The 26,746-nt window shown below is 43.7% G+C and overlaps 1 protein-coding gene across 10 annotated transcripts in view; it reads right to left on the bottom strand.

The window, feature by feature from the left end:
• Nucleotides 1-26,746, bottom strand: part of LOC5571946 (protein split ends) — a 344,136-nt gene that overhangs the window by 4,427 nt on the left and 312,963 nt on the right. For 4 of the 10 annotated variants that reach the window (XM_021844737.1, XM_021844745.1, XM_021844738.1 and 1 more), the window contains 9 exons: nucleotides 23,663-25,866; nucleotides 13,024-23,160; nucleotides 10,972-12,957; nucleotides 10,754-10,902; nucleotides 10,009-10,098; nucleotides 9,765-9,844; nucleotides 9,528-9,700; nucleotides 9,138-9,458; nucleotides 8,608-9,047 (listed from right to left, as the gene is read on the bottom strand). In XM_021844737.1, coding sequence (XP_021700429.1) covers nucleotides 8,608-9,047; nucleotides 9,138-9,458; nucleotides 9,528-9,700; nucleotides 9,765-9,844; nucleotides 10,009-10,098; nucleotides 10,754-10,902; nucleotides 10,972-12,957; nucleotides 13,024-23,160; nucleotides 23,663-25,866 — 15,580 coding nt within the window. The remainder of the gene's footprint in view (nucleotides 1-8,607; nucleotides 9,048-9,137; nucleotides 9,459-9,527; nucleotides 9,701-9,764; nucleotides 9,845-10,008; nucleotides 10,099-10,753; nucleotides 10,903-10,971; nucleotides 12,958-13,023; nucleotides 23,161-23,662; nucleotides 25,867-26,746) is intronic. The other 6 variants (XM_021844742.1, XM_021844739.1, XM_021844740.1 and 3 more) reach the window with 6 other exon arrangements.

The following is a 26,746-nucleotide window of genomic DNA, read 5'->3' as shown; positions in this document are numbered from 1 at the left end:
ATTATAAAAATCAAAAACCAAAATTCATAGATTTGCGAATAAAAATAAATAATTGCCCAAAACGTGTTTAGAACGATTTTAGATAACTAAAAATGATATTTAGATCGAAAATAAAAATTTGGGTATTAGAGGGTTAACAATACCACATGAATAGGTCTTACAGTACAAGTCAAACTAACAGGACAGCACCAGGCAAATCAGTGTTGATGTCAGGAAGACACTGATCGCAACACCAGTGCGGTACCAATTATGTATACTGGAGAATCAACATTCTACTTCCTTAGTAGGGTCTAGTGACCCTGATTACGTTACAAATCCGTCGCCTGGTTGGGCTAACTAGCCGGGAATAGATGCCATTACCTGAAATGCATCGGACTATGTCAACCCTTCCTAGCCTCGTTCCTTGCATAGATAACAATGCGACCACAAAGACGACTATTCCAGCAGAGATGGATACCGGCTATCTAAGGAATATATCAGAGATGATCCATAAAACAAAACATCAAGTGGAAAGCAAAAATGGAAGGTAAAGCATTTTCCTTCGCAGGTAACGAAAATATGTAAGATGCCATAATTTACTATATGCTGCGGAAAAGGAGTCCTACGGGGGATAAATAGGGAGCCGGATCCTATGCTTGGCACTTTTGATTCACTTCGGCAGTGGGGTTTTTTGAAAGCTACAGATCTAATTTTTGGCCACAATATGCGTCGTACTGAAGCGCTCCTTATTGCAAAGTTTAAAACAATTCGGCTGAGAAAAACCCCCCATACCAAAGTGAGTCATGGAAGTGCCCAAGTGGTTCTGCACCCTACGTAGTGAAAAGGCGCATGGTTTTCAAGGAAAATACGACTTACGCGGTCGTCCTTCCACAAGGCCAAGAAGATCAAGGAACAAAACCTCCAAGCGAGTTCGAAACAGATATTGCTCCCACACTGAAACGCAATAGCAACCCATGCATACACATTGGCACGAAGAAAGTATGGAGAAATTCGAAACTGGCGACCAATGAGAAGCCGAAGTTCTGAAGACGAAGCGAGAGAGCAAAGCTGTCGCCATTTGGCGCAGACGAGCGAGGTATAAAGCAGAATAGTTAGTGGAATAATTCTCGCGGAACATTACTAAAGGACCTATGTACAAATGAGAGATTCTCTTCTCTCTCGTTCTCTTTCGATTATAACAGTGGAATACTAAAGATTTTGGGAAGTTTTTCACTATAGATCGAAAGTCAATTTCCTTGACTAGCGTTTCATATATAAAACGCAACAGAATAGATTAATGTGACTCAGTTATTAATGAAAGAGAAAGTAAACAAAGAGAGCCTCTCAATGTTAGATAGGTCCTTTAGTAATGTTCCGCGAGAATTCTAATATTAAAAAATATGTAACAGCACATAAGCAATTACTGCAGTAATTGCTTCGATCAGGTGAAGGACTAGCCGAATGTGTTGAAATACACGTAGATGCTTCAGTACGTCAGCGGATAATCATCAACATTAATTTACTTTTCCCGGTCAGCCTAGATAGCCGCGCAGTGTCGGTAGCTATTGTTTCAATTGGCCAAGAACTAAAACTAGGGGCTGCCTGTTCCGGTGGTAGACGATCTTAAAAATGGTTGTAGATCGTCGCAATCAGGGGGAGATCCCCCAGTACCGGACACCTAAGCCGCTAAACTTATATTTTTTTTTTAACTATTGATTTTATGCGGTCTTTGTGCTCATTTATGATATAGGTTATCATAACTGTAGCGTTTGATAACGTATTTTAGTACCAAATTGACCAATCTTAAAAGGTGGCACCCAATACCGGACACGATCTGGCAATGCCTCGAATTCTGTAAATTCGTAGATCATTGAATGTTTTAACTCCAGGAATAGTATTCTATTGTCAATTAAATGCATTTGCAACATCCACAAGAGGAATTTGAGCTTTACTTAGTCTGCAAGTCGTACATCAGAATTCTACGTCCATCACATTTTACGTGTTGTTCTAAATTTTCTAAATTTCGACACTGGTGTAAAATTACAAAGATATCATGTAACAAATCAAGCTGTCTGAAACTGGGGGACAGGAGGTGCTTGAATTGTAGTTTGTTCACCATATATTAGTTCTAATATGGTACAAAATTAATTAACTTCAAATTTATGAAGATACGTCAACTTTTTATCGGTTTACAAAAACCTGTTTTTTTTTTTCAAAAAAGCGTACATATTTTAAGGATGTGTTGTTTTACGCAAACATTACACTTCATAAAAGCTATTTTTTTCTTCTAATACATCATCTTGATTGAACCATGGTTTCTCAATCTTTCGATGGTCTCCGGTATTGGGTGCTGTCCGGTACCGGGGAATCTCCCCCTATTTCTAATCATTTTGGTGTCTGCTGTGCGATCATGCCTTGAACAATCAGGAATAATCGCGCAGAACACACCAAAGCGAGTTTAACCCTCTAATACCCAAATTTTTATTTTCGATTTAATTATTATTTTTCGTTTTCTAAAATCGTTCTAAACACTTTCTGGGCAATTATTTATTTTTATTCGCAAATTTTTGTATTTTGGTTTTTGATTTTTATAATTTTTATTTTTGAACATCCCTAACTTTATTCATTTTTTCTTGAAGCCTTTTCTGGTTGTTGGTTTTTGGCAATAATAAAAATTTAAATTTTTGTGGTACTTTTGAAAATATTTCATTTTTAATTTTTTTTCGGAGCGTATTTTATTTTCCGTGTATCTAACGAAAAAACAGGTTTGAAATTATTTTGATACCACCTGGCTCTTCTTTTGTGATAGGTCGATCGTATAAAAATATAAAAGGTACGATTTTTTATATTACACGTTAAATTAACCCCGGGCATTTATAGGTTATATAAGAATACAATTTTTCAAACAATTTTCAAAAATACAAAAAAGTTTCAAAAGTCATAAAAAACTTTTCTTATATGAGTGTTATGAGTCAAGGTTTAAGCCAAAAATAAAATAATTTTGATTTCCGAGCTACGAAAAAATACACAAAATTCCAAAGTGTACCCCGTCTAAAGGCGGGGTTGGGTATTAGAGGGTTAAGTAGCTGCGACGTTCTATAGACAAGTTTTCAAGATCGCCGTCGCGATAAATAATCACGCAATGCACAGTACTCCCGAGCAAAGTTGGGTAACAAAAAGATAACAAGTTCCGATAACAAGCATTTGATAACATAGTTTGTTTTCATTTTTGTTGAATAGGCAGGCAACATATCAAACGTGGTAACAAACATTTATACTAAAGATATCACATATCTCATTGTGTTATTATTTGAAACACATTGATAACAAGTTTTGTTACACAGCTAATTTCCCTGGGGTCTAAATAAAAACCTAATCGCAAACTGAGCCTGTGGAGTACAGGGCGCCCTCCACAGTATTGTTCCCTTCCTGCGTTATCCGGATAAATTGTGTATTTCTTCAGTATCAAGCATGAGGCCTAAATAAGGGTGGGATTATAAAGATATTGTAATTTTGTTTAAATTCTCAACCTTATGGCTTCACATTATACGTTTTACACAGTGTGTTCCCTGTGCTTTTCGCCTTTGGCGACTTTCAATAGATACCGATTTGTTTTTTTTTGCGGCTGCTCTTTTTCGTACTGAGATTGTAAAAAGCTTAATTCTGCCTAGGTTAGGTAGTGGTTACGGTTAGGATAGCTCATAGGGGTTCATTAACAAATTTCATAACGCCGAAAATAATCATACAGTGCTGTTCTGAATAATAGCAGCGCATGTCGATTTTCATACAAAATGCTCAACTTTGACATGCTGTAGTTTTGTTCTCTTTCAAGCAATCGAGTTGAAATTTTCTCCACAGAACTACAAATATGCCCAATTTTGTAAACACAAAATTTCAAAATTTTCTAAGCCCCTGCCGGAAAGTGAGATACTAGGTGAAATTGTTCGAAAAAATAACACAGTGTTAAAGAGCTAGTCCGCTAAGACCACCGAGGCTAGCCCGTCCACATCCGATTGCAAATCATAAAGAAGTACAATACAGTAGATGTCTCCTTCAACTGGGCAGCTAACTGACTGACACCTCAATCAGCAGCTGCAACTCTCTTTATTCAAACCAGGTATACATTTAGGGGGAGATCCCCCAGTACCGGACAGCACCCAATACCGGACAAAGTAAAAAATTGAGAAATCATGGTCCAATCAAGATGGTGTATTAGAAGGAAAGGAAGCTATTATGGAGACTAATGTTTGCGTAGAATAACACATCCTTGAAATATGCATGCCTTTTTAAAAAAGTAGAAAAGTTTGAAAATCTTAAAAAAATGACGTATCGCCTTAATATTGAGCCTTTTTAGTAATTATTTTGAATATGAAAAAATACTTTGGATCACGCAAGCATGTTCGAAAATAATCCTAATTTGATAGTATAAACGTATTTTGTACCATAATTGAACCAAATACGGACAAATTACAATTTTGGGTTAAGCACCTCCCGTCCCCCAGTTTCGGACAGCTTGATTTGTTATATGTTATCTTTGTAATTATTGTACCAGTGTCTCAAAATACATTCATTTTTCATGGATTCCGTCGATCATGGTATCAAACATGCGATAAAATTAAGAAGAATGAACATTCAGAACAACATCGTAAAATGTGCTATTTTTCATCATAAATGAAAGAGGATTTTGATGGACATCTTGTAAACTAAGAAAAATTCAAAATGTTCTTGTAAATGTTGCAAATGCATTGAATTGGCAATTGTATACTATTCCTTTAGTAAACACATTCAATGATGTTCAAATTTACAGAATACGACGCATTTTCAGATCGTGTCCGGTATTGGGTGCCACGTTTCAAGATCGATCAATTTGGTACTAAAATACATCACCAAAATGCAATGTCAAAATTCATATTTATATTTGCAAATTTATTTTTATACACTATAAAAATGATAATATTCATCATAAATGGGTAACACGAGCTCATAAAACCAATATTTTTCGAATTATGAATTTAGTGGCTTAAGTGTCCGGTACTGGGGGATCTCCCCCTACAATTCATTATCCTACACAAATATCATACCTCTCTCGACGAACTTCCATACTTTTACCTACGACGACGCATGCTTCTCAACCGACGATTTCTACCTGAGGTGCGACACTACCTCGATTCCAACAAACAGTTCAATAACTGTATGAAGTTTTCAGGGTAATACTGCAACTCGTTTGAGCCTCGCCGAACCAGGCTTGATAATACGCCTCAACATCACCAGAGTAGGGTAGCGTACTGTCTTCGCCTCTTTGAGAGGGAGCGAAAAAATACTAAGCAGAAAGGCATTGAAAAATGGGCGAGGAAGATGCGACACAAAACGCAACAGAAGAAAAAATTCCCAATAAGAGTGCCATCACAACTCCTTTTTCGCTCATGAGTTCTTTTGAAGCAAGAGTGATATAATCATCACATTTCAATACACTCTCACTCGAATCGTTCGAGGATTCGTGTTATGAGTTTTGAGTTCAGTTTGTACTCCTCAGAAAACCCTAGAAATTGCCTCATTTGTTCATCGCATAGTAGTTTCTGGGGTAGTGTTTGATCCTTTGCTCGCGTCGCTTGCTCCTGCGGGGGTGGGTGATGTGAGCAGGATCAATCGTATTGCGCGTCGCTCGCGCGGCATAAATAAATAGTGGCGTGATTCGCGGATAGGGTCAGTAGTGTTTGATCCTTTGCTCATGTCGCTTGCTCCTGCGGGGGCGTGACTTTTAAAATTTGAGCTCTCGATTTGTGCACATTGAAGAATGGTTAGCTAATCCCAAGCCCCATTCATTGATTCCCTGTGCAACTTCGATTGCTCTAGTCAATCACGGAGTAGCAACTACGAATTGTACGGTCATATATGCTCATGCTCTCATGCTCATTTGTTCATCGCATAGTAGTTTCTGTCAAGCCTGACAACAACATAAATGTGCGTGCTTGTTCTTCAATATCGCGCTAGAATGAGTAATGCGAAGATCCAAGTATAACGACCATAAACAACTTCCAACAGATCCAATCAGTTTGTTTGCTTTGCGGATGATATGGACATTGTCGGCCAAACTTTGAAAAGATGGCAGACCTGTACATTAGGCTGGCCCCTTAAACAAAAATGTTGTAAAACTAAACGGGACACTCCCTCGATATGTGCCTTAGACTAAAAAAAGCTCTCACAAAGAAGAAATGTTAGTGTGACATTGCTATTAGAGACCGAGATCACCCCTGCATCTCCATGGTTTTTGTAGGAAGGCGTTTTGTTAGTGTGAAGGATCAAAAGCTACATGATCAGGATTCACCTTGGTAAGTTATGCTCATGTAGCCTAAAATTAAAATAAAATGTCTATAGGTGCGTCGACAATTTTAATGTCGAACTATTCGAAGGATAATTTTTAGTAAGGTACCGTGGGGCAAGTGGGTAATGGATTTCGCATAGTTGGAATTCTTCAAATCTTAGAGACTTTAAATTAAAACAAATGAGGTCGTGTATATTTTTTAGCTTGACTCCCACCAAATAAAAGCAGTATGCTGAAATTTATTTTTATGTAAAACTGAAGAAAAAAGTACAGAAAAAGTTTTTGAAAACGTCTCCTTACTTTTCACTTGCCCCACAAGTGGGGCAAGTGAAAAGTTTATCGTTTTGAACAATAAATTCAAAAATTAACAGTTATATTTACGATTTTTATTACCTTTAACATTTGTTAAGGCGTCCCAATGAACAATAACATAAGTAACATGTAAACAAAGAAAATTTTATTCTTGTTTCTTGAATTTTCTTCTGTTCATTTATGTTTGTTGACATGATTCGACAACATTATAACTGCAACATTTCCAATGATTGTTCTTACATCATGGGACAGCAATTGCATTTCTGCTCTGTAGAATTTACACCGCTCGTTATTTGTTAAGAGCCGGGAGAAATCAAACGGAATCCTTCAATTAAGTATTTAGAAACTTTTTCATGTGGATACACCTGTACCCCATTTTTTATGTTTTGAACTAGCTTCACATACATTCCACGAGATTTCCGTGCGTTCTCTTATATTGGAACTTTTCAATCAACATCTTCCTTTTAATCGGCTGTCCGAAGTAAACATATTAATATCGTAATATTTGGCAACCTTCTTTCTTAGAGAAGTTCCATGATTTGGCCATGATAATAGCTTTTAACGCTTTAAGTATAGTGTTTCTTGAATTATCAGCACATTCTGTTATTCTATGATAATTGTGAACCTTGTATACATATAGCTACCTAAAGAGAAAACACAAATTCAATCTCTAATGAGAAACTTTTCACTTGCCCCACATAATTAGAAAATTGACGGTGTTTCAATTTAGTTATTTTTAGGTCTATGTCGAATTAATTCTAAAACTTTTTTTTATTGTAATTTAAAACTGTCAGAGGGGACAACTTAGAAGTGGTGCAGAAAATTATTTTCCGCAACTTTTGTCCACCGAAAATTTTAAAATAAGATTGCACGCCACCAACTTGTTACGGAGTGATAGTTGACAGGTTAACAATCTTTCGCTCTATTATGCAATAATGACTGAATAATCTCAGAAATCTCTTACCTATCGTAATGTTCTCAATGGCCTCAAAGTTTTACGCATGAGTTTAAAACGTTAATTCACATATTCAGTTAAATATACCAATTATTTTCACTTACCCCATTTACCCACTTGCCCCGCGGTACCTTAATTGCGAAAAATAAATAAAAGAATATGTTCGAGTAGCTCATTTTTTTATGAAACAGGAATAAGGGCTTATGCCGACACTTACAGTGACGAATCATCCATAGTTTGTTTAACAAACATTGCCACGATATAAATTTGTGTTTCCACAAGCATGAAACGAACTCACCAGTTGGTAATTCATCCTCAACGGAAGTCACAAATTTGGCATCAACACGTAAAAGCTGGGAACCGAAACACAAAATCGATGATCCACGAATCTTATAAAATCCAAGCAACTTGCAAAAATCAGGAATCTTGGAATTTGAATACTATTAGCGCATTTGCTCGATTCTTGAAATCCTTCAAAATTGTCTTTCTTAATCGAGAAAAAACTGTAAGACGCAGAAAAAAAAAACAGATAACGTTCGAAGTAGTGGATAAACATCGATAAAACCGCCGAAATATGGTGTATGTAATATAAATCTATTATTTATTTTTACAACTTGTTAGGCAACCTATTGCATTGCTTCGAATATTAAATTTTTCCACAATACTTTGTTTATATTTTGCAAAGTAGTTTAAGACCCTAAATATTATCGAAAACATTTTTCATAAGTTGTTACATTTAGATTTGTTTGTTCATTATGATAAAATTCTGCTCATGCACATAGCTCAATTAGATGTACCCAAGTAAATAAATATATTGAGGGACCACCCCAGTGAACAAGAATTTGTTTTACGATGCTTCAAAACGGGACAAACACGAGGATGTAGAAAAATTCCTGGATCAACTGAGAGACTCGTTTGAGCAATAGAAGCACCTGGGCTTCAATTCTATGAAATCATCAGGATCAATATATTCAGAAGACTGTCTTATAAAATACTATTTGTTTCTGGTGTGCTGTAGAATCACAGCGTTTGTACTTACTTGCATCTTCCGCGCGACGCCGTCGATCTGCGCTGGTTCGAGCCGCATTCGCTGAGCAATCCGTAGCGGAGGTGTCGTGCCATCGCTATTGCTCGGCAGTGAACTTCCTGCTACGCCTGGATTGCCATGCACAAAGTGCATCTGCACGGCCGCCTGGTCGTTCTTCAGCGCTAGCAATCCTTGCCACATGACCGGATAGCGTTGCAGCAGTGCCTCCAGCGAGTCACTTTGTGCCGGTGCTGGCGGACCAGCAGACGGCATCTGAGCGGCGGCGGCTCCTCCGATCGGTGGAGTCGCGGCCTGTAGGTTTCGTCCAGCAGCAGCAGGTGGTGGCTGTTGTTGCGGTTGGGATTGTGGTTGCTGTTGGCTTAGCGAAGCCGGCAAGCTTCCACTATGGGCGGGCAACGGGGCACCGGATACCGGAGCGACCGCTGCGTGACCTAATAGGGAAGGATCAAAGTAATCGGTCAGTTCGTAGTCCGATTGCCGGCACAAACTATAATAGGGATCGTTGAAGCGATCGTAACTACCTGTCAGAGTGACACGATCGCGCTGTTGCTGCTGCTGTTGAGACTGTTGCTGTTGATCACGCTGCTGCTGGATTTGAGCGAGATTAGCAGGTGACGCTGGAGGCGGTGTCTGGCTGGGAGTTCCCGGGTAGGATCCCGGAGGGAATCCTGCTCCGGTGTTGATCAAGCTGTGAGGTCGATGTGCTGGTGGTGGTTCAGCACTCAATGCACGCGGAGGAGCGTTCGGCCCAGCTGCCGGATCGTAGAAGCGGGTGAGTGAATCCGAATAGTTGTGTGGAACACGAGCACTTCCGATGTACACTTGTGCCACTTGTGGTGAATCTGGGAATGGTGCGAGAAAATGTAGAACATCATTAAAATTGTTGCATGATAAAATAGCGTTAATTTTACCTGTGGAACGATCTCCAGGACTCTGCAAACTGCTCGGTACGGCAGTCGTTACTTGGACACGTGGACCACTTGCTGGACGCCGCAATTCGAGTGGCGGACTCGCTGCCACACTTTCTTCCATTTCGGACAACTCACGCTGATCCACAGACCCTGGCAACATTGGGGACCTGCTACTAGAAGTACAAAATGAAGTTGAAATATTCGCTTCGATGCTGGACAAAAATGCTCTGTACAAACCTCGGTATGTGGATGTTTCCTCTGCTATACATGTACTTGGTATATTCTCGAGGCATTCCGCCACGGAAGGATGGATCATTCTGCAAGGAGAGGATGCCCTATTAGATTCGAAGCAGTTAATGAGACCAAAGTGTTCACAAAATAAAATAAATCAGATAACAATAATCCACGGATATTTGAAACACATATAGAAAGAACCGGAAGAGATCAAATCTAAACATTGAAATAGTTTAACTGTGCGTACAAGTACCGGTGTAATGGGCGACGTTTGCTGCTGATGTGCTGGTGGAGGACTTTGGCCCCGAGCGATGAACCCTGCCACCAAATCTCCGTGCTGCAGCATGTACAGAGAAACGGCAGCAGCAATCAGTTGAGGGTCCGGAATGAAGCATTCAAAGAGAGGTGAAACCGATCTTAGCTATGTCCAAAAAGAGGAGTTCCGAAAACTTAAAATTGAACCTTTCTATTGAAAAATCGAACGAAAATTACCGAATCATTGACACAAAATGTACAAACTAAAATGACCCTACGTATCATGTTCAATGTAAATAATGTAGGTGATGTTTGTTCTGACAACTCACAGCGTTGTCTGACAATTACACTCTGAAATGATTCTACAGCAGCATTTTAAAATCATTACAAAGTTTTTAAGAAACACTTAAATATAGAACAATACAACAGTATTTAGTATGCTGAAAGCAGTACAGTAAAAACTGACATTTCGGCGAATTTGAAGACTTAAGTTAATTAACTTAAACTAGTCATGAAACATTGTACAATCTCTGAAATGCCGAGCTTGCTTGAATGTATACCAAAGTTTCTTTGAACGATGTAGCCATACCACGATCAATAGAGACATTTTTCGAGAAAATTTTGTGCCAAAGAATCGTATAAATCTGTGCTGCAGAAGTTTCGACACCTCTGCATCTAAAGTCAATACTGCAGACCTATCTGAAAAGTAGTAGAGGCTGATTGGAATACAAACTCACCTGGTTGGATTCGTAGGTCACCTGTGACGGCACAATCAACCCGCCGGGCTGTTGTACATGTCGCATATGGGACGCCGGCGGTGGCGGTTGCTGACCAGGTTGTCCCTGCGGACTGATCGGTGGCAATGCTACACGCGAACTGCTCGCACCTGTTAACAAAAAAAACGAAATTCAGAATGAGAAGGTTTCGTCTTAGCAGAACTTATGATGGTTCGTACCCGTTACAATCGGCTGTTGACTCTGCATGTGTGGTTGCTTCAGCGGAGGACTTGCAACGGCACCGGTTAGGATCTGCGGTTGGGCATGCAAGTGAGGGGACACTCCTTTGCCTGGCTGAATGGTTACCAGCTGCGATGGAGAGGGTGGCGGAGCAGTTTGCTGCTGCTGTTGGTTGACACTGATCGTTGCCACAGGTCCGGTTGTTATGTGGTTCGGTTTCATCATTCCGACTGGTTGCATTTGTTGCTGCTGTTGGAGAGGTATTTTCGTTCCTACCGAACCAACTGGATGCTTTCCACCAACATGCATATGACCAACGGCTTCCGGACCAACTTTGTGCTGTTGTATCTTGATGTGTTGATTGCCATGAACGGTTGTAACGGTTTTGTGGACCACCGTAGGCTGACTTTGGATTGGCTGTTGTTGATAGTGGATTGGAACTCCACTAGCACTGGAGATTTGGATGGTTTGCGTTTGTTGCTTTCCAAGTATGCCTGGCTGCGGTTGTTGGGGTTGGCCTGGTCCTGCGAGTTGAACAGGACCTTGATGGATGATTTTACCTCCAGTTTGCAACACAGTAGTATATCCGGCAGGGATTTGATGGTGACCTGGTGGTGCTTTGCTGCTGTGGATAATGATTTGCTGAGGGCCACCAGGCGGTCCTTGCTGACCTGGTTGTGGCGGTTGATTGGTTTGTTTGTGGATGATTTGAGGGGAATGAGATTGTTGAGACTGCATTTGTCCCGGCTGACCTTTGCTGTTGGTAACAACCACGTGATGGGGCATTCTCGGAGACATGGGAATATTGCCCATTTGCTGGAGATTAGGAGGAATATTGATCAGCAGATTTCCGCTTCCTGGTGGATGATGTACGGCTGAGGGATGTCCCTGCTGCTGTGGTGGTCCAGCTTTGTTAATGATCGTGTGCTTGTTGATTGTCATTTGTTGTTGGGGCATTGGATTTTGAATGATTATCTGCTGAGGTCCAGGATGCTGGGAAATACCTTGAGTAGGCATGCCCTGAGGAGGGAGTTTCATGTTGGTACTGGGATGGATCTGTTTGCCGGTGGTGGTATGGATAGCACCAGAAACCGAACCCGGTTGTTGTGGGATGACCGATTTGTACACAATCTGAGGTTGCGACTGTGTAGATGGTGGGTAAATCGGTTTTCCTGGCTGAGGATGCTGACTTATGATCTGTTGCGAACTCAAAACATGTGCCTTCAATGAATGAGGCTTATTATGGGGACCCTGCTGTAGGATTGTTGGAGGTTGTGGCATTCCTTGACCCACCGTGTGTTGTATGAGAACGGCTCCAGGATTGCCATGCGGTGATGGTACAATTCCAGTGGGCGCTGGAATGTTCGATGGCAATTGCGTGCTTTGCTTCGCCAATGTTGCAGCAGACAACTTCTGGGCTTCCATTTGCTGAGTAGGGTGTGGATTAACCATAGTGTTAGGTGTTGGAACCCTCGTCATTCCAGGTGAAGGTGCAGACCCAGGTGTAGGAGTCCTGTTAGGGATGGGCGATGCAGAAGCAGAGATCGGTGGAGTAGGAGATGATTTGAGGTGTTCAACTGCATTTTGAGCCGCATTTGCTGCCGCTGCTATGACCTTTTTTAGAGGTTGTGGAGCGTTTGGCATGACCAAGTATTGACCCTCTTTCCCTGGTCGAGTCACAGTAAGCTCACCAGTGGCTGGATCAAGCTCCATCTTAACATCATCGGCAGATTTAGGCTTCTCTTTAGATTTATCTGCCAACGAGGCCATCTCGTTAGGTCGCGTTACAGAGACACTCGGTGTTATCGGTGTTGTGGCAGACAAAGTACCAGAGACAGAGGCTTCTTCAACTTTGCCGTCCATCTGTCCTGGCCTTGGTAAGCTCATTGATCGTTCATCGTTACTGTCGTTAGATGTTTCCGATATCTTGCGATCCTTTCCTTTACGTGGTGCACGAGGAGATTTACGAGCATCAGGACCCATAGCTAGAAGTAAACAAAAAGAAAAATGATAAAATATGTTTACTATGTAAAACCATAAAGAACACCTACCATTTGCAGGGGTTGCATTGTGCCTTGCATTCCTTCTTCCAGCTGGACCGGGAAGATCATTTGGACCGGTTGGATGCTGTTGCATCTGCACAATTTGTGGCTGCGCTGGTGACATGATCTGGTTGACCTGGTTCACCACATGTTGTGGCTGGAACTGCTGCAGGATCATTTGTGTCGGTGGCTGGGATGGTAGTTGGGCAGGTACACTCGGCATTACACATGATGATGGACCATTACGAATTACATCGTCTATGATGTCATCCACAGTGGTACGTCCGTCTTTCTCCAGCAAGCGACGCGACTTGCGAGTGTTTCCTGAAGTTGGATGAATGAATTCCTCCTTTGAAGCATCTACAGCTGGTGCAGGGATAGTTTGCATTTCCAGCGGTGGTTGGGGAGCTGGGCAGGAAGTTGTTGGTTGTAGCTGTGCCGACGGAGTACTGATAGTTCCGACAGTGGTCATGGTGGGCAGTATGATCGGAGCAGATGTAACAACGACCGGAGCGGTACTGGTGCTCGGAGTTGGACTTGCAGTAGTACCTTTGATCGTAAGGATCAGCCTTGGACGCGATCCATCCGCCTGTTGTTTGTCGCTGCCGGTGACTTCTTCACCAGAATCATCATGGAATTCATAGACATCCGATCCGGTGCTTGCATGTTTGCCTTTTCCGCCTGCCATTACCAAAGGTTGGACATTGGACGCTCCTCCTCTCACAGCACCACCTCTTGCTGCACCTCTGCTACGTTTCGAACCTGCCTTTCCGCCTCGCTTCGATGGCGTCCCTAAATCCATTTCAGGCATCTTCTCCGGAACCAACGGTTTGACTGGTGTTGATAGGCTTTCCGATGTCTTTCGTCCTCCACGTCGACCTCCACGCTTCCCTCCTCGATTAGGGGGAGTGCTTTCGGTTGATCTTGTTTCTGTATCATCATCTTCCGGTGAAGTCGTGATAGGCTCTGAGGCAGATGAAGGTGTTTGCGCCATGGTTACTATTGGCGTCAACGGAACAGGAATAGTCGACGGAATCGTACTGATGCAGGTAGTAGGTTCCAGCTTCTTTTCTTCTGCTTTGGGTAGTTCCAAACCTTGAGTTCCAGATGTGCTTAATACATTCAAAAGTGGTGCTTTTTCAACAGTTTTGGCTTTGTCGTCGGCTTTGTTCCATTCTTCTTTGTTGATTTCAGAGCCACCTTCCGAAATGTCGTCCTCGGAACAGAGCGCATCAACTTTCTTGATCACCGAATCGATGATAGTATCCTTAGAAGACCAGTAGTCACTGTCTTCTTTAGAGTCCGCCTCCTGATCTTCCGGATCGATATCCAGAACACTTGATACACTGGAGTTGTCAGGAATCTTTGCGACATTCTCTTCGGTGAGCAAAGATCTTGCGGATTCGTCAATTGGTGCCGGAGTTTCGAGTTTCATTACAGGTTGATGTAGCACTGTGCTAGCTAAGCCAGTCGGAAGAGCCCGATCTTTCTCGTCCAGAGACGACAACTTGTCCTTCGGTTCGACTAACTTATCTGAACTACTCTTAGCGACTGACAGAGGGTTATCTGATTGCAAACTCATACCAGAGGGTAGCACCTGGTGGTTTGGATTTGAAGTGATGGTAGAAATAGTATTCTGGGATTTTGAATCTTGTGGCTTTGCGATGATAACGTTACTTACTGGTGTAAGCACAGGTTGTGACAGACGATTCGGTTGTTGACTCATTCCCATTTGCGAAACGGGTTGTTGTGGCATGAATTGTTTGATAGGATGCTGAAGGTATACCGGTTGCTGATGAATGATGGTTTTCGTTGGTGTTCCCGGTGGAGCCTTTGGAACAGAGTCCAGAGGTTTAGTGTTAGGGTGTATAACATAGCCAGTAGACACAGGCATTGGAGTTGTGCTTACCACAGGCTTCGTTCCAACAGTCGAAATCGGTGGGTTTTCATTTCCGAGCGTTGGCATAGATGATGTGCTAGTTGTCACAACGCGTACCCCAGAAGCCATACCCAGGTTAGTGAATGTAGCCAGATTAGGCTTTGCTAGTTGTGGTTGTTCATTTGGTTTCTGCAATAATGGTGGTGTTTTGACTTGTCCCATTGCCACAGGGAATCGGGATGGTGTGCTGCCAGATTGTACCATTTGCACGGGTTTCGGAACAGACTGATTGGTGGGACTTGGAGAGGAAACTACAACATGACTGCCTGGCGAATGGACAGCCATTTGATGAGGGCCAACTACTGGACTCAACTGAGCAGGTTGTCGGTTTTGAATCATTACCTGGGGTCTCAGTAGGTTTGGACTAGTAGCAGTCGGGGACGAAGTTCTCGAGAACGGTGATAGTGGCTGATGTTGCAATTTGGGGGATTGCATTCTGGGATCGTTACCACATAGTCCTCTGGGAGACATCATTGCGTCCATCGTTTGATACACAGCATGTTGCTCGGGGATCGTTATCGTTGGAGGTGCCTGCATCACCACTTGCGGTCGAATCTGTGGTAGATTACCAACCATCGGTGGTTGATTTACAACCGTTGTTTTCTGTATAACAACTGGGGTCGGTTTGCTTTGCACTGGCAAGGCTGGCGATGTCGTCACCGAGATTTGTTTCGTGACCGGAGGTGTCGTGTTCACTAGTTTCGTATGTGTTTCCTGAACTCCTGAACTAATAGCCGACGGTAACATTTTCTGCTGATCAATTATCGCAGGTACCGGAGCAACCACTGGTGGTTGTGGCGTGCTAGCTACACTAGTAGTTGCGATCGCTGGAGCAATGCTAGCGATTGGTGCAGATGTGGTCGTTGTACTAACTATGGCTGTCGATATAGAAGTACTCTGAGATGTTGATGTTGACGGCGAGCTAGTCACAATCGGTACATTTTTGCCAGGTGTGTCAGGAACTTCAAGCTTATCGTCCTTCTTTGCAGAATTCGGCGCCGAAGAGCTGCTATTCAACGTATCTGACAATGGTTTGCCGATTTGACTCAGATCCACATCCGGAGTCTTCGGTGGATTATCGAATCGGAGCAGACTAGCAGGATGTTCATCGTCAATTTGATCTTCAGTGTCCGTATCTATTTGCAAATCGTGCTCAGATGTCGGTGTATCAGGTTTCATGTCAAGCCCTTCAGTGTTCAAGCTAAGAATAGCTTTCTTGATTTCTTCATTGTCTTCCTCGGGGATTTGTTGAGAATCGGAAGCTAACTGTGAAGAAGATTCCTCAACCGGATCTTCGGAATAGTCGATTGAGAAGTCTTGAGTGTTCGATGTTCCGAAACTCTCACCAAGAAGGGCAGCAACTGCATCTTCGGTTTCTTCTTGTGAGATCACTACTCTCGACTTTTCTTCTAGTTTCACCTCTTCCGATTTATTCTTCAGAGAATCGACAGGATCCGTACTCTTAGCTTCTTTTTTATTAACCTTTTCAGTAATAAACTCGCCGGAAATGGATAGAACGGCCTTTTCATGCAATTGTTCATCGATGTCAGTGCCAAATCCGGGAATCAATTTATCAGGTTTTCGTTTCGCCTGCGACGAATCAACAGGCTTAGATTGTGCGCTTTCTTCTTTGACACTGGTTGGCGCCGACTCGATTTCATCTTTGGTCGGTGTAGAACTAGCCATTTCGTGAACCGTTGGAGTTGGTGACAGAAGCTGCCTAGATGGCGTAGATGCGTACATTGATTGAGTGGGTTGGCTGCTGTTCGAAGCCGGCGGACTCTCGTCAAGCAAACATGGTAAGCTCGGAGAAGGTTTACTGATGCTATGTTTATTATCCTCTTGTTGGGCTGATATGATGTCCAAGGATAACTTATTCGCTGTCGGAGTAATCGGAGTAGTTGTTGGAGGATTAGTATGATTATTGCTACCATGATGATGTTTGTGCTTCTCATCTTTACCTCTCTTCTTTTTCTTTTTCTTTTCTTTGCGACCATGTTCGGACTCTTTCTTTTCGGTGAACGATGTTTCCATGCTGTCATCTCCGTCAGTGAATCGGAATACATCCATCACGTCAACGGAAGAACGTTTTCCGCTAGTAGTTACAGTTGACGTCGGTGAAGCATCTTCAGCCTTCTGGTCAGAATCACTCATGAGTTGGGCTTCAAGAGCGCGACCCGCTTCATCCATATCCACACTATTTTCTTCCTCTTTCATAGTAATCGTCGCTCGAAGCTTTTCACGTTCACGACGCTTCTTCTCTTTTTTCTTCCTAGATTCCTCCTTATTTTTCTCCCTCTCGGTTTGCTCACATTCGTTAGACAGTTCTTCTAGTTTAGCGGTATCTTCAGTTTTCACATCACTTGGCTCTTGTTTTACTGACACTTCGGTTTCCACAGACGAATGTTGAGATTCTTCATCAGATATGGGACCGAAGATGTCTTCTATCTTCTCTTCTCGCTTCACATTTGTCGTCATGGCGTCTGATATCTTGTTCGAGTCCTTATGCTTATTCTTCGACTTCTTGGATTTGCCAGACTTTTCATGATCCTCTTTAGAACGTTCTCGCCTCTTTTCCTTCTTACCACCATGCCTTTTCTTCGAACTGACATAAATCTGATCGTCGGACGATTTCTTCAGCTCATCAAACATAGAGTTCGCCGAACAAGCGTCGTCATGTGGTGAATGTTCCTTTTCGCTCTTCACATCTGTTTCCGATCCTTCGACATTCTTGTGACGCTTCTGTTTTTTCTTGTGTCGTTTCTTTCCTTCTGAATGTCCGTACATCAACTGGTCAACTGCGCTGTTTACTGTATTCTCTATTTCCGCGTTGGCCACCGTTATCATGTTCGGCTCACCTTCAGATGACACATCGGCGTAGCGATTCTTCACGACGTTGAATCCTTCATCAATTGGTTCTCTCTTGATCATAGTGCTTGGGATGAGTTCCGATTTGATGATGGGTTTAGAAACGTCTTCATCTTCGGATACATCACTTGTCACTAGTGCAGATGGAGGTTGAACTCTAGTCTCCATCTTGATTTCTACTTTGCTGACTCCCTCCTGAGTATCTTCTTCGCTCTTCATTTCCTGCTTGATGGTGATGTGATCCATTTGGACATCTGAGGGTTCAGGCTTGCTTTCACAATTTGGTGTAGTTGGTGTTTTTCTCACGACAGAGTGATGGCCATCTGAATCAGTTTCCGAGTGTATTCTGGTCGAGTTCTTTCTTGACATTTTCTTCTCATCAGAATGCCGACGAGGCGTGCGAGGTGGTCGTTTACTTGCGTGATCTCCGTCTGAGCTTTCGTCATCACAAAGATCATTCAACCTATCTCGGTTAGAACGAATACGGTTGGACTCCTCTTCCGAATCGGTAGCAAGTGGTTCTTTCGGTCGTCTCATTCTGGGCGTTGATGGCAGATGATCATCGTCCTCCGATGTAGTAATTGTACCACTCTTGTTCAGATGATCCTTATGATTGTACTTACTGTTGATGGTTGTATCGGAGTTCATACCATCGGTATCAGAATCTTCATCCCAACTCTTCGACCGATTCTTGCCCTCGCGCTTAGCTCGACTCTGCTTCAGCTTTGAGAATTTGGCCTTGATCTTCTTCTCTTCTTCTTGTCGCTGCATGTTCTTGCATGACCGAGCTTTCACTTTGTCGTACATTGAAATATTGGGTCCATCATCCGGAATATCGAAGATAGAATGCTTCTTAGGTTCATCCGAATCATCCGTATCTGAGCTGTTGGTTGTTTTTGTACGGATATTGCTAGTTTGATTCTTTTTCCTTCTGCCTTCTTCGTCAGCGGAAGATTCGGCACGACTGAGCTTTCTGTCATACTTCTTATACTCCTCGCCACTTTCACCATGAAATCGTCGACTGTAATCTTTGGAACTTTTACGCTCTTTTCTGTGCTGAAGACGAGCATGTTCATCTTCGTCACTGGTGGAACGGTGGTCGATGTAATCCATAGGGAAATTAGCGTTCTGTGTGTTTTCTTTATCCCTAGAAGCATCCCGATCTTTCTTGGACTTGTGCTTCTCATGATAACGGTCCTTCTTCTTGGGATGGTGACTTAACTGCATGGAATCGCCATCAGTAGAGAATGAAATTTCTTTGCGACGTTCTTCTAGTAGGAATTGCTGCTTCTCGTCATGGTTGTCGTGTTTACCCACACTGCATAGGGCATTTACATGCGAATGAACTTTGTCTGAAGAAGTTGATGAGCCTGAAGAAGATTTAGATGACTTATCGCTTCGGTTATGACTCTTATGATGCTTCTCACGTTTACCGTCTTTTCCGGAATCGCGACGCTCGCCAATGTTATTATGTTTATGCTTCTTCATTGCGTTAGCGTCTTCGGCTGGAGAATCATTGCTGTCTTGGGAACTGTGTCGTCGCTTCGAAGTAGCCTGCGAGGGCGAATTGCTGTCAGTGGAATTCACTCGATCAATTCGATCAGAACCGTGATCATTTGTGAAGCTGTCACATGACTCGAATTCATTCTTGAGTGATTCCTTGGCCATTCTGGCTTCTTCCTGCTTCTGCCACTTTTCACGTTCTGCCTTTTCTCGCTCTTCACGCTCAACTTGCAGCTGTCGCTCTTTTTCTAGTTCCTGCTCCCGTTGAAGTTGCCGTTCATGTTCCTCTCGTTCTCTGCGTTCAGCTTCTTCTCTTTCTTTTCTCCTTTGTTCCTCCAGTTCCTTCTCTTTGCGTCGTTGGTCTTCTAGTTCCTTTTCTTTCCGGCGTTGTTCTTCTAGTTCTTTCTCCTTTCGTCGTTGTTCTTCTAGTTCCTTCTCTTTCAGCTCTTGAGCACGGCGCATTTCCTCTTTTTCCTTTTGTATCCTTTCTTCTTCCAGCTTGCGTTCCTTCTCTTCACGTTCTTGACGCTCCTTCTCCTTGCGGTTGGACGAATTGTTTCGCGAGTTGATTGTGTTCACTGGTACCTCTCGCTTAAGCCTATCAAATTCATTCAGATCATCGGTTCCACTCTTGTTGTGGTTCTTAGTGGATGTTGAGCTGCTAGAGCTACTACTGTCACTAGAATGTCTATGACCGTGACCGTGGCCATGGCCATGACCGTGATGATTATTTGACTTGATAGATTTGTTATGCTTCCCACTGATCTGATGTTGAGATTGATCGTCATCAGTAGACGATGCAGCACCTGTCTTCGGCTCAGGTGGCAAAGGAACATTAGAGGAGGCAGTGGGCGTGCTCGATCCCGTTGAACTAGTCGAGCAGGACGAAGCCGTCGAAAGTTTTCGCCGGTCTTTGTGGTGTTTGCTACCGGAGTTATTGTTATTGGGTTTTTCCTCTTTTTCATTGCCACTATTGCTACTGTTATCGATACCAGAGTTAGTGTTAGAACTATTGGAATGCTGCTGGACTCCATCTGTGGAAGTGCTCGTTGATAATTGCGACATACTGTTGGATCTAACTGTACCGGAATTTGTACTACCAGGTGGAGCTGCCGTTACTGTAGAGTTCTTGGAGGTGTTGGAAGAGGTAGAAGCACTTGTTGAAGCTTCTGTTGCGCTGCTTTCCGTTGAGGAAGCAATGACAGTAGTTGACGATGCGACTGTCTCGGTTGACGATGACGAAGAAGAAGAAGAAGAAATGACTGAGGATACTTTCGGTGTTGGTATGCTCGTTGTCGTTGCAGTGGCTGTAGTACTTGCTACCAATGCAGATGATTCGTTTACGCTAGTATTACTGCTACCGCTAGTACTCGCTAGATTACTACTGTTACTCGTTAAATTATTATTGTTGTTACTACTAATATTTGTACTTGATTTTTCCGTTAAACTAATACTTTTATTTAAAATATTGGTCTTTGGTTTATTTGCTAGGGTAGCCAAACTGCTGCAGCTCAAGGATGATACCGTTGAGCTAGATGTATTTATCGTCGCAGTGCTAGGTAAGCTGCTTGGTGTTGCACACGATCCAGGAGTGGACGATGCTGTGCTATGCGTAGGAGAAGAGGAAGCTGATGCAGAAAGCGAACCGCTGCTTGTGGTTGCAGAAGCCAATATCGTTCCGCTATTAGTACTGCCGGCAACAGAGGTGACCGTACTGGCTATGGAAAGCGTCACAGACGCTGTCAAGGATGTAGAACTAGGAACAGCTACCGATGGCATTGACGGTGGATGACTTGGGAACGGATACTGCAGACCAGATTTTACAGACGGATTTGGACTATTGTATGGCTGAGGACTGTTCATTGGAGATCCGGATGTACTACAACTGCCAAGTCGTTGCAGGCTAGGGGCTGGCGGTGTTTGAGCTTTGAGTGCATGCAGCGGAGATTGCGATGCAAGGATTGTGTTCACCGGCGATGCAGCGGCTGAGCTGTTTGCACTGACGGTGTTGAAACTCGCAGGGTTTTTCGTGTAGCCCGTGAACATGCCGGGTTCATACTTGTCGCTTATGTTTTCCAACCGTTTGAGATCTTCATCAAATATCGACTTACGCGACAGTACTGATTTTACTATGTCAGACGGAGGTACTTCATGCACATCAAGCTCTAGGAATTTGTGCCGGAACGAGGACGTCGATGAGGAAGAAACGTTGGAGAGCGGCGACTGATTCAGGCTGCCTCCGGTCGTACTGGCATGATTGTGGTGGTACAAATGATGATGGTTGTGGTGTCGATCGTTAAAATGATGTTCACCTAGGGCGTTGATTATCCGCGTTTGGCTATTGCCTGACCATTTTTCATACATTTCATCGAGTCGGTTGATTCGTTCCTCCAGCGTTGGCGAGGTCGATGGGCCACCTTCGGAGTCACTGGAATTTGAACTAACGGAAGGGGCGCGTAGTGGACTGGCTGGTGCTTGGTTGACATGTTCCATGCTGTTCGACGTGCCGGCACTAGCAGGAGTGTTCCCAGTAGTGGAACTACTGCTCGAACCAATATTCGGTGGTATCAGCAGGGATAGCTTAGATGGATTCGTTGGCGGTGGACTCGACAGAGCGTTGGTTAATAGACTAGAATTAGACGAGAGTGAAGGACCACTAATAGCACCACTGGACGAAGCGGCATGCAAAGAACTTAGAGCGCTTTGCTGTTGCGTTGATAACGTAGAAGTCGACGACGATGCGGCTGTGACGTTTGAGAACGGTGCAGCTGCAGAGTTCGACGACGACGATGATGATGTTGACTGATGCAGCGAAGAGCTTGGCAGAGCAACATTGGATGATGAATGTGATGAAATTGCAGGTACCGACGACGAAGCCTGACTTCGGTACTGCTGCAGGAACTGTATCGCAAACCGTGGTAGTGGTAAACTTAGCGGTTCCTGATTGTACGACCGACTCGTGGGTATTCGTCTGGGCTCGCTTGGTGGGAGGTTTTCTGGCCGTTCATCGCAGAGTGGTGTTCCGGGTCTCGAACCATCGGCGCTTTCACCTCCACTTGCTTCGTGCGAATGTAACGAGTGTAGCTGGTGACCTCGGCCACGCGACGAATGATGGTGCTCGTTAGACGACACCGATGTTGATCCTGCACTCGCTATGACAGTCATACTGTTGTCACTGTTGAGGATCGTTTTCCGCCGCTTGTTTAACGAATGGGAATAGAGGTGTCCGCTATCTAGGTGTGATTGTTGTAAACTGGAAGAACTATTACTGCTACTGCTACCATGTCTTTGATGCAATGACGCGTTGTCAGTGGACGGTCTTCTGCTATTATTGTTACTATGCATAGATGAAGGCGTTGATTGGCTTGATAACGATTTTGATTGCTGCAGGTTGCAGTCCGAGAGCCGCCGAACTTCAACACACTTTCGGTGGTGCGATGTCGAGGAAGAAGTGGAGAATCCAGACTGCAGGCCACCACTGTCCGCACTGTTGTGGTGGTGGTGATGGTGGTGATTGTTGTAATGGTTACTATTGTTACTACTGCTATTGTAATGATGATGTTCGCCGCTGCTGACGCCTCCGCCCCGGCCGGACGAGGATGACATCACCGGATCACCGCACAAACCACTCGTCGAATCACTTGCCGCTGCCGCCGAATTGGCCACCGTAGAAGAATAATGGGGATGATGATGATCAGATGGGTCACTGACAAGGTGAGCATCTGGGTTGTATTTGATACGTTTCTTTGGGCTCACTAACTCATCACCACTGGACGGGCATTCTTCTAATTGTTCTAAAATATGTACTCTTTCTTTTTGTAAATATCGTATATCACCTGGAACGTTTTCGGATTGTAAGAAAAGTGGGGAGAGAAAATACGAAAAAAACATGTAAAACACAATAGCTTGACATTTATGAGAGTGATGTGTCTAAAGAGATAATAGAAGCTCGTAAGTTTTTCAGCATTTTTCGCTTCTAACTTTGTCAGACACAATACCAATATTCAATTTAATAGAAAAATGCGGCACGAAAAGTTTTTAGTTCCATACAAAAGTTGTAAATTACAGCCCTTTTATAAAAAAATGCTGGAACATATTCACAACAATTTATGCTTAAGGAGTTTCTGGAAACCTATCTTTCCAGTAAGAAAAGCAGTAAACGTCGTGAGAAAAAAATATTTCGACGTCCAAAAGGCATGTTAACGTTGTATGAGAAACAAAAATTGAACGCCGTATCTCTGGTAACATTATATAGTAAAAACATGGTAAGCGGCTGACAACATATTTTTTGGTGTCTAATCAGTTGGATCAATACAAAAGATCAAAAGGGGCACTTACCTGGACTTTTCTCGCTTCGCTTCCTACTAAGTCCAACGGTCGGTTCTACGTCTCCCAGCCGAGACTGTATCGACGAGGATAGACCGCTGGATGTCACGGTTGGGGGTGGTGAGTCCGACGTAGACGATGGTTGTAGCCGATCGTGAGCACTACTCCTCACGTGACTGCCACTGTAACCATCGTGCTCGTAGACATCCTCGTGCGAACTGGCAGCCGACCCTTGGCTGTATTCGTCGTAGTTACGGAACCGCCGTTCGCTACCACTTCCGTGAGCATTCGTAGCATCCGGGTAGTACTCATCGTTCGAATACCGAACGATGCGAGATCGTGAACTTGAGGAACCGCCACCGCGACTCGATGAAACCGGTGACGGATCAAGCCGAGGGGATACCGCTCCGCTGTGACTCAGAGGATTTCCGGGTCGGCTGAATGATGTCGCTCTGCTTCGACCGGAGTTCTCCAAGAAACGATTTCCACTGAAACGGCCGCCCGCACCCGATTCGAACCGCGGAGAACCAAACGACGCACATGATTGTTTGTCTAATTTGTCGAAAAATGCATCCTGACACTCGCGCGAAGCGAAATCCACTTGCAGTTTACGCCCTCGAAGCGTCGCGCCACGCATTTCTTTTACCGCAGTTTGCGCACATTGAACTTGCTCAAAAAACACTAACGCTAGTTTTCGTTCACGATCGATTGTCACTTGGGAAACGGCGCCGAATCGATCAAACTGAGATCTTAGATAGCCTTCACCAACGGCGTCCGCAATACCATCAATCCATACACAATTTGTGGGCATCGACTTACCAAACCCGAGCTTGATTCGATTGCTGCCCAAATGTTCACCGTCCATTTTACGCATGGCTTTCACTACACTGATAATGTCCGAATATTGGCAAAACGCATACGCACTAACACCTTGCTTCTTGATGTCGATCTCTATGATTTCACCGAAACAGTCGAAATGCTTTCGCAGCTCACTGGCCGTGATATCCTTCTCGAGGTTTCCGATAAACAGAGTTCGGGTGGACTTGGGATGGTACTCGTCCAGCTCCGCCTCGTACGGTCGAAACTCGTTATCGTCAACGTCGTATCCCTGGTAGGGTGCTACTTCAATCTTGCAGCCGAAAAACAGCTTATCGTGGGACACCTCCAAAGCCTTCTCAACATCCTCAGGCTTTTTGAAGCAAACAAGCGCATAACGATCGGTACTCTGGCCGACGACCTTCACCCACGTCACTTTGCCGTGTTTCTTGTACTCGTGGAATAAGCCATCTTTCAGCGAAGTGTCGGAAGAACGGGCGGGTAGATTACGAACGCAAATCGCCAGTGGTCGATTGTCATCTGAGTGACAGTTTAGGCTACCGCCGCCGGAACCACTGCTAGTGCTGGCGCCTGAACTACCTCCACCATTGTTGTTGCTAACAGTTACAGCCGACTGTAAACCTCCACGTGCAGCCGGATCACGGTCTAGTCGATCGGAACGTCCTTCTCGACAACTACCGAACAATGGACCACCACTGTTGAGGGTTACGCCTTGGGCTAAGATAGCTGGACTACGTGTCGTCGAGCAAGTCTCGTTCGACTGACTGGTGGTTGTACTGTGGGTTGACGAGCAGGAGCTACTGGGCGATCGCGATCGGGACCTCGAATTGGACCGATCGCTTCGGCTGTTGTGCGTCTGTTGCTGCGAGGAATGTCCGATGTGGTTATGCAAGTGACCACCGCTCGGATGATGATGGTGGTGATGAGCGGGGTGATGGGTCGATGAGATCGGCGAAGTGTTCCGCGATGAGTGGTGCTGCAGGTGCTGATGATGGTGGTAGTGCGTCGATGGTTGCTGCTGAGGCTGCGGCGATCCCGAATCTGATGAGCGCGAGCTGTGCTTCTTCTTTACCAAGAAGCTCTGATCATAGCTGTTGTTGTTGGTGATGGGATTGTTGTGGGTCGGCACAGCACTACTGGACGTCGCCGCTTGCGGATTGGTGGCGGCGGTTGACGTCGACTGCTTATTCGGGTGGTCCGGTTGAACGACTGCGCTGTAGACGCTGCGAGTCGGTGTCAGTGGAGCCGGACTCAGACCTGTGGGCTGTTGCTGCTGTTGGTGCGAGATCGATAGGTTATCGCCGCTTCCGGTATTGCTGTTGTTTGCGCTGTTGTACCAGCTACTGGACGATAAGCGATGATGACTGATTGGGTTCGATCTGGCGAATTAGACGAAATCGAACGGCAGTTCGTGTGAGTGGTTGGGAGTGATTTCGTTGATGTGGTGTTGGTAACGGTTGTTGGTAGTGAGATCGTTAGAAAAAGGGAGAAAAGATAAAAGCTTCTATTAGTAATGCTGTTTGTGATTTTTATATGGAAATGATTGTATGAAGATGTGAACGAATGATATGATGGGGGCGTTCTTCTATGGGTGAATTGAGTAATCAAAACGAATGATAAACAGTTGACATATGTGTTCATAGACAACGTAAAACCGCGACGCGACGAAGAAACCAATAGAAACAATATTGACAGAAAACAATACTTGGTGTGACAAACTTAGATAACAGAATATAATTATAAGTTCAGCATAAGTCATTATCATTTGCGCAAATATCTTTGAATGGAAGACCAACAGGTTTTGCCAGCCTACCGACAGATGTCGTACAGTAAAATCAAATAAACCGGAACATATAAAGGGTGTTACACAATCGGGTTAGGCAAATGAACAAAATGCTATAGTTTAAAAGTTCAAATTGAAAACGCAATGCAAGCAGCGAAGGACTAACAAGCTAACATAAGTGCTACTGAGTACGTGGATTAGAAGTCTTCTCTTTTTGAGCATGCATGCATTTGTACTTCGACAACATCATTCAGACTTAATTAAAATTTTTTGATTAACTGTACGGGAAACTTATGTCAAAATTGAAAAACAATAACTAATGAATTTGAAATAATAGGGCCATCCACTAATTGTTAAAAAGTTTGTGTTTTCATTGTTAGGTGTTTAACAGATTGGTAGATGTAAGGCTCGGTTGTCTAACTTTTCCTCAAATGTGATTTCCCCAAACGCCAGTTCCCCGAATAACCCATTTCCCC

Source organism: Aedes aegypti, chromosome 2 (assembly GCF_002204515.2).
Source record: "Aedes aegypti strain LVP_AGWG chromosome 2, AaegL5.0 Primary Assembly, whole genome shotgun sequence".
In the NCBI taxonomy this organism is placed as follows: domain Eukaryota; kingdom Metazoa; phylum Arthropoda; class Insecta; order Diptera; family Culicidae; genus Aedes; species Aedes aegypti.
This window is presented reverse-complemented; position numbering and strand designations above follow the sequence as displayed.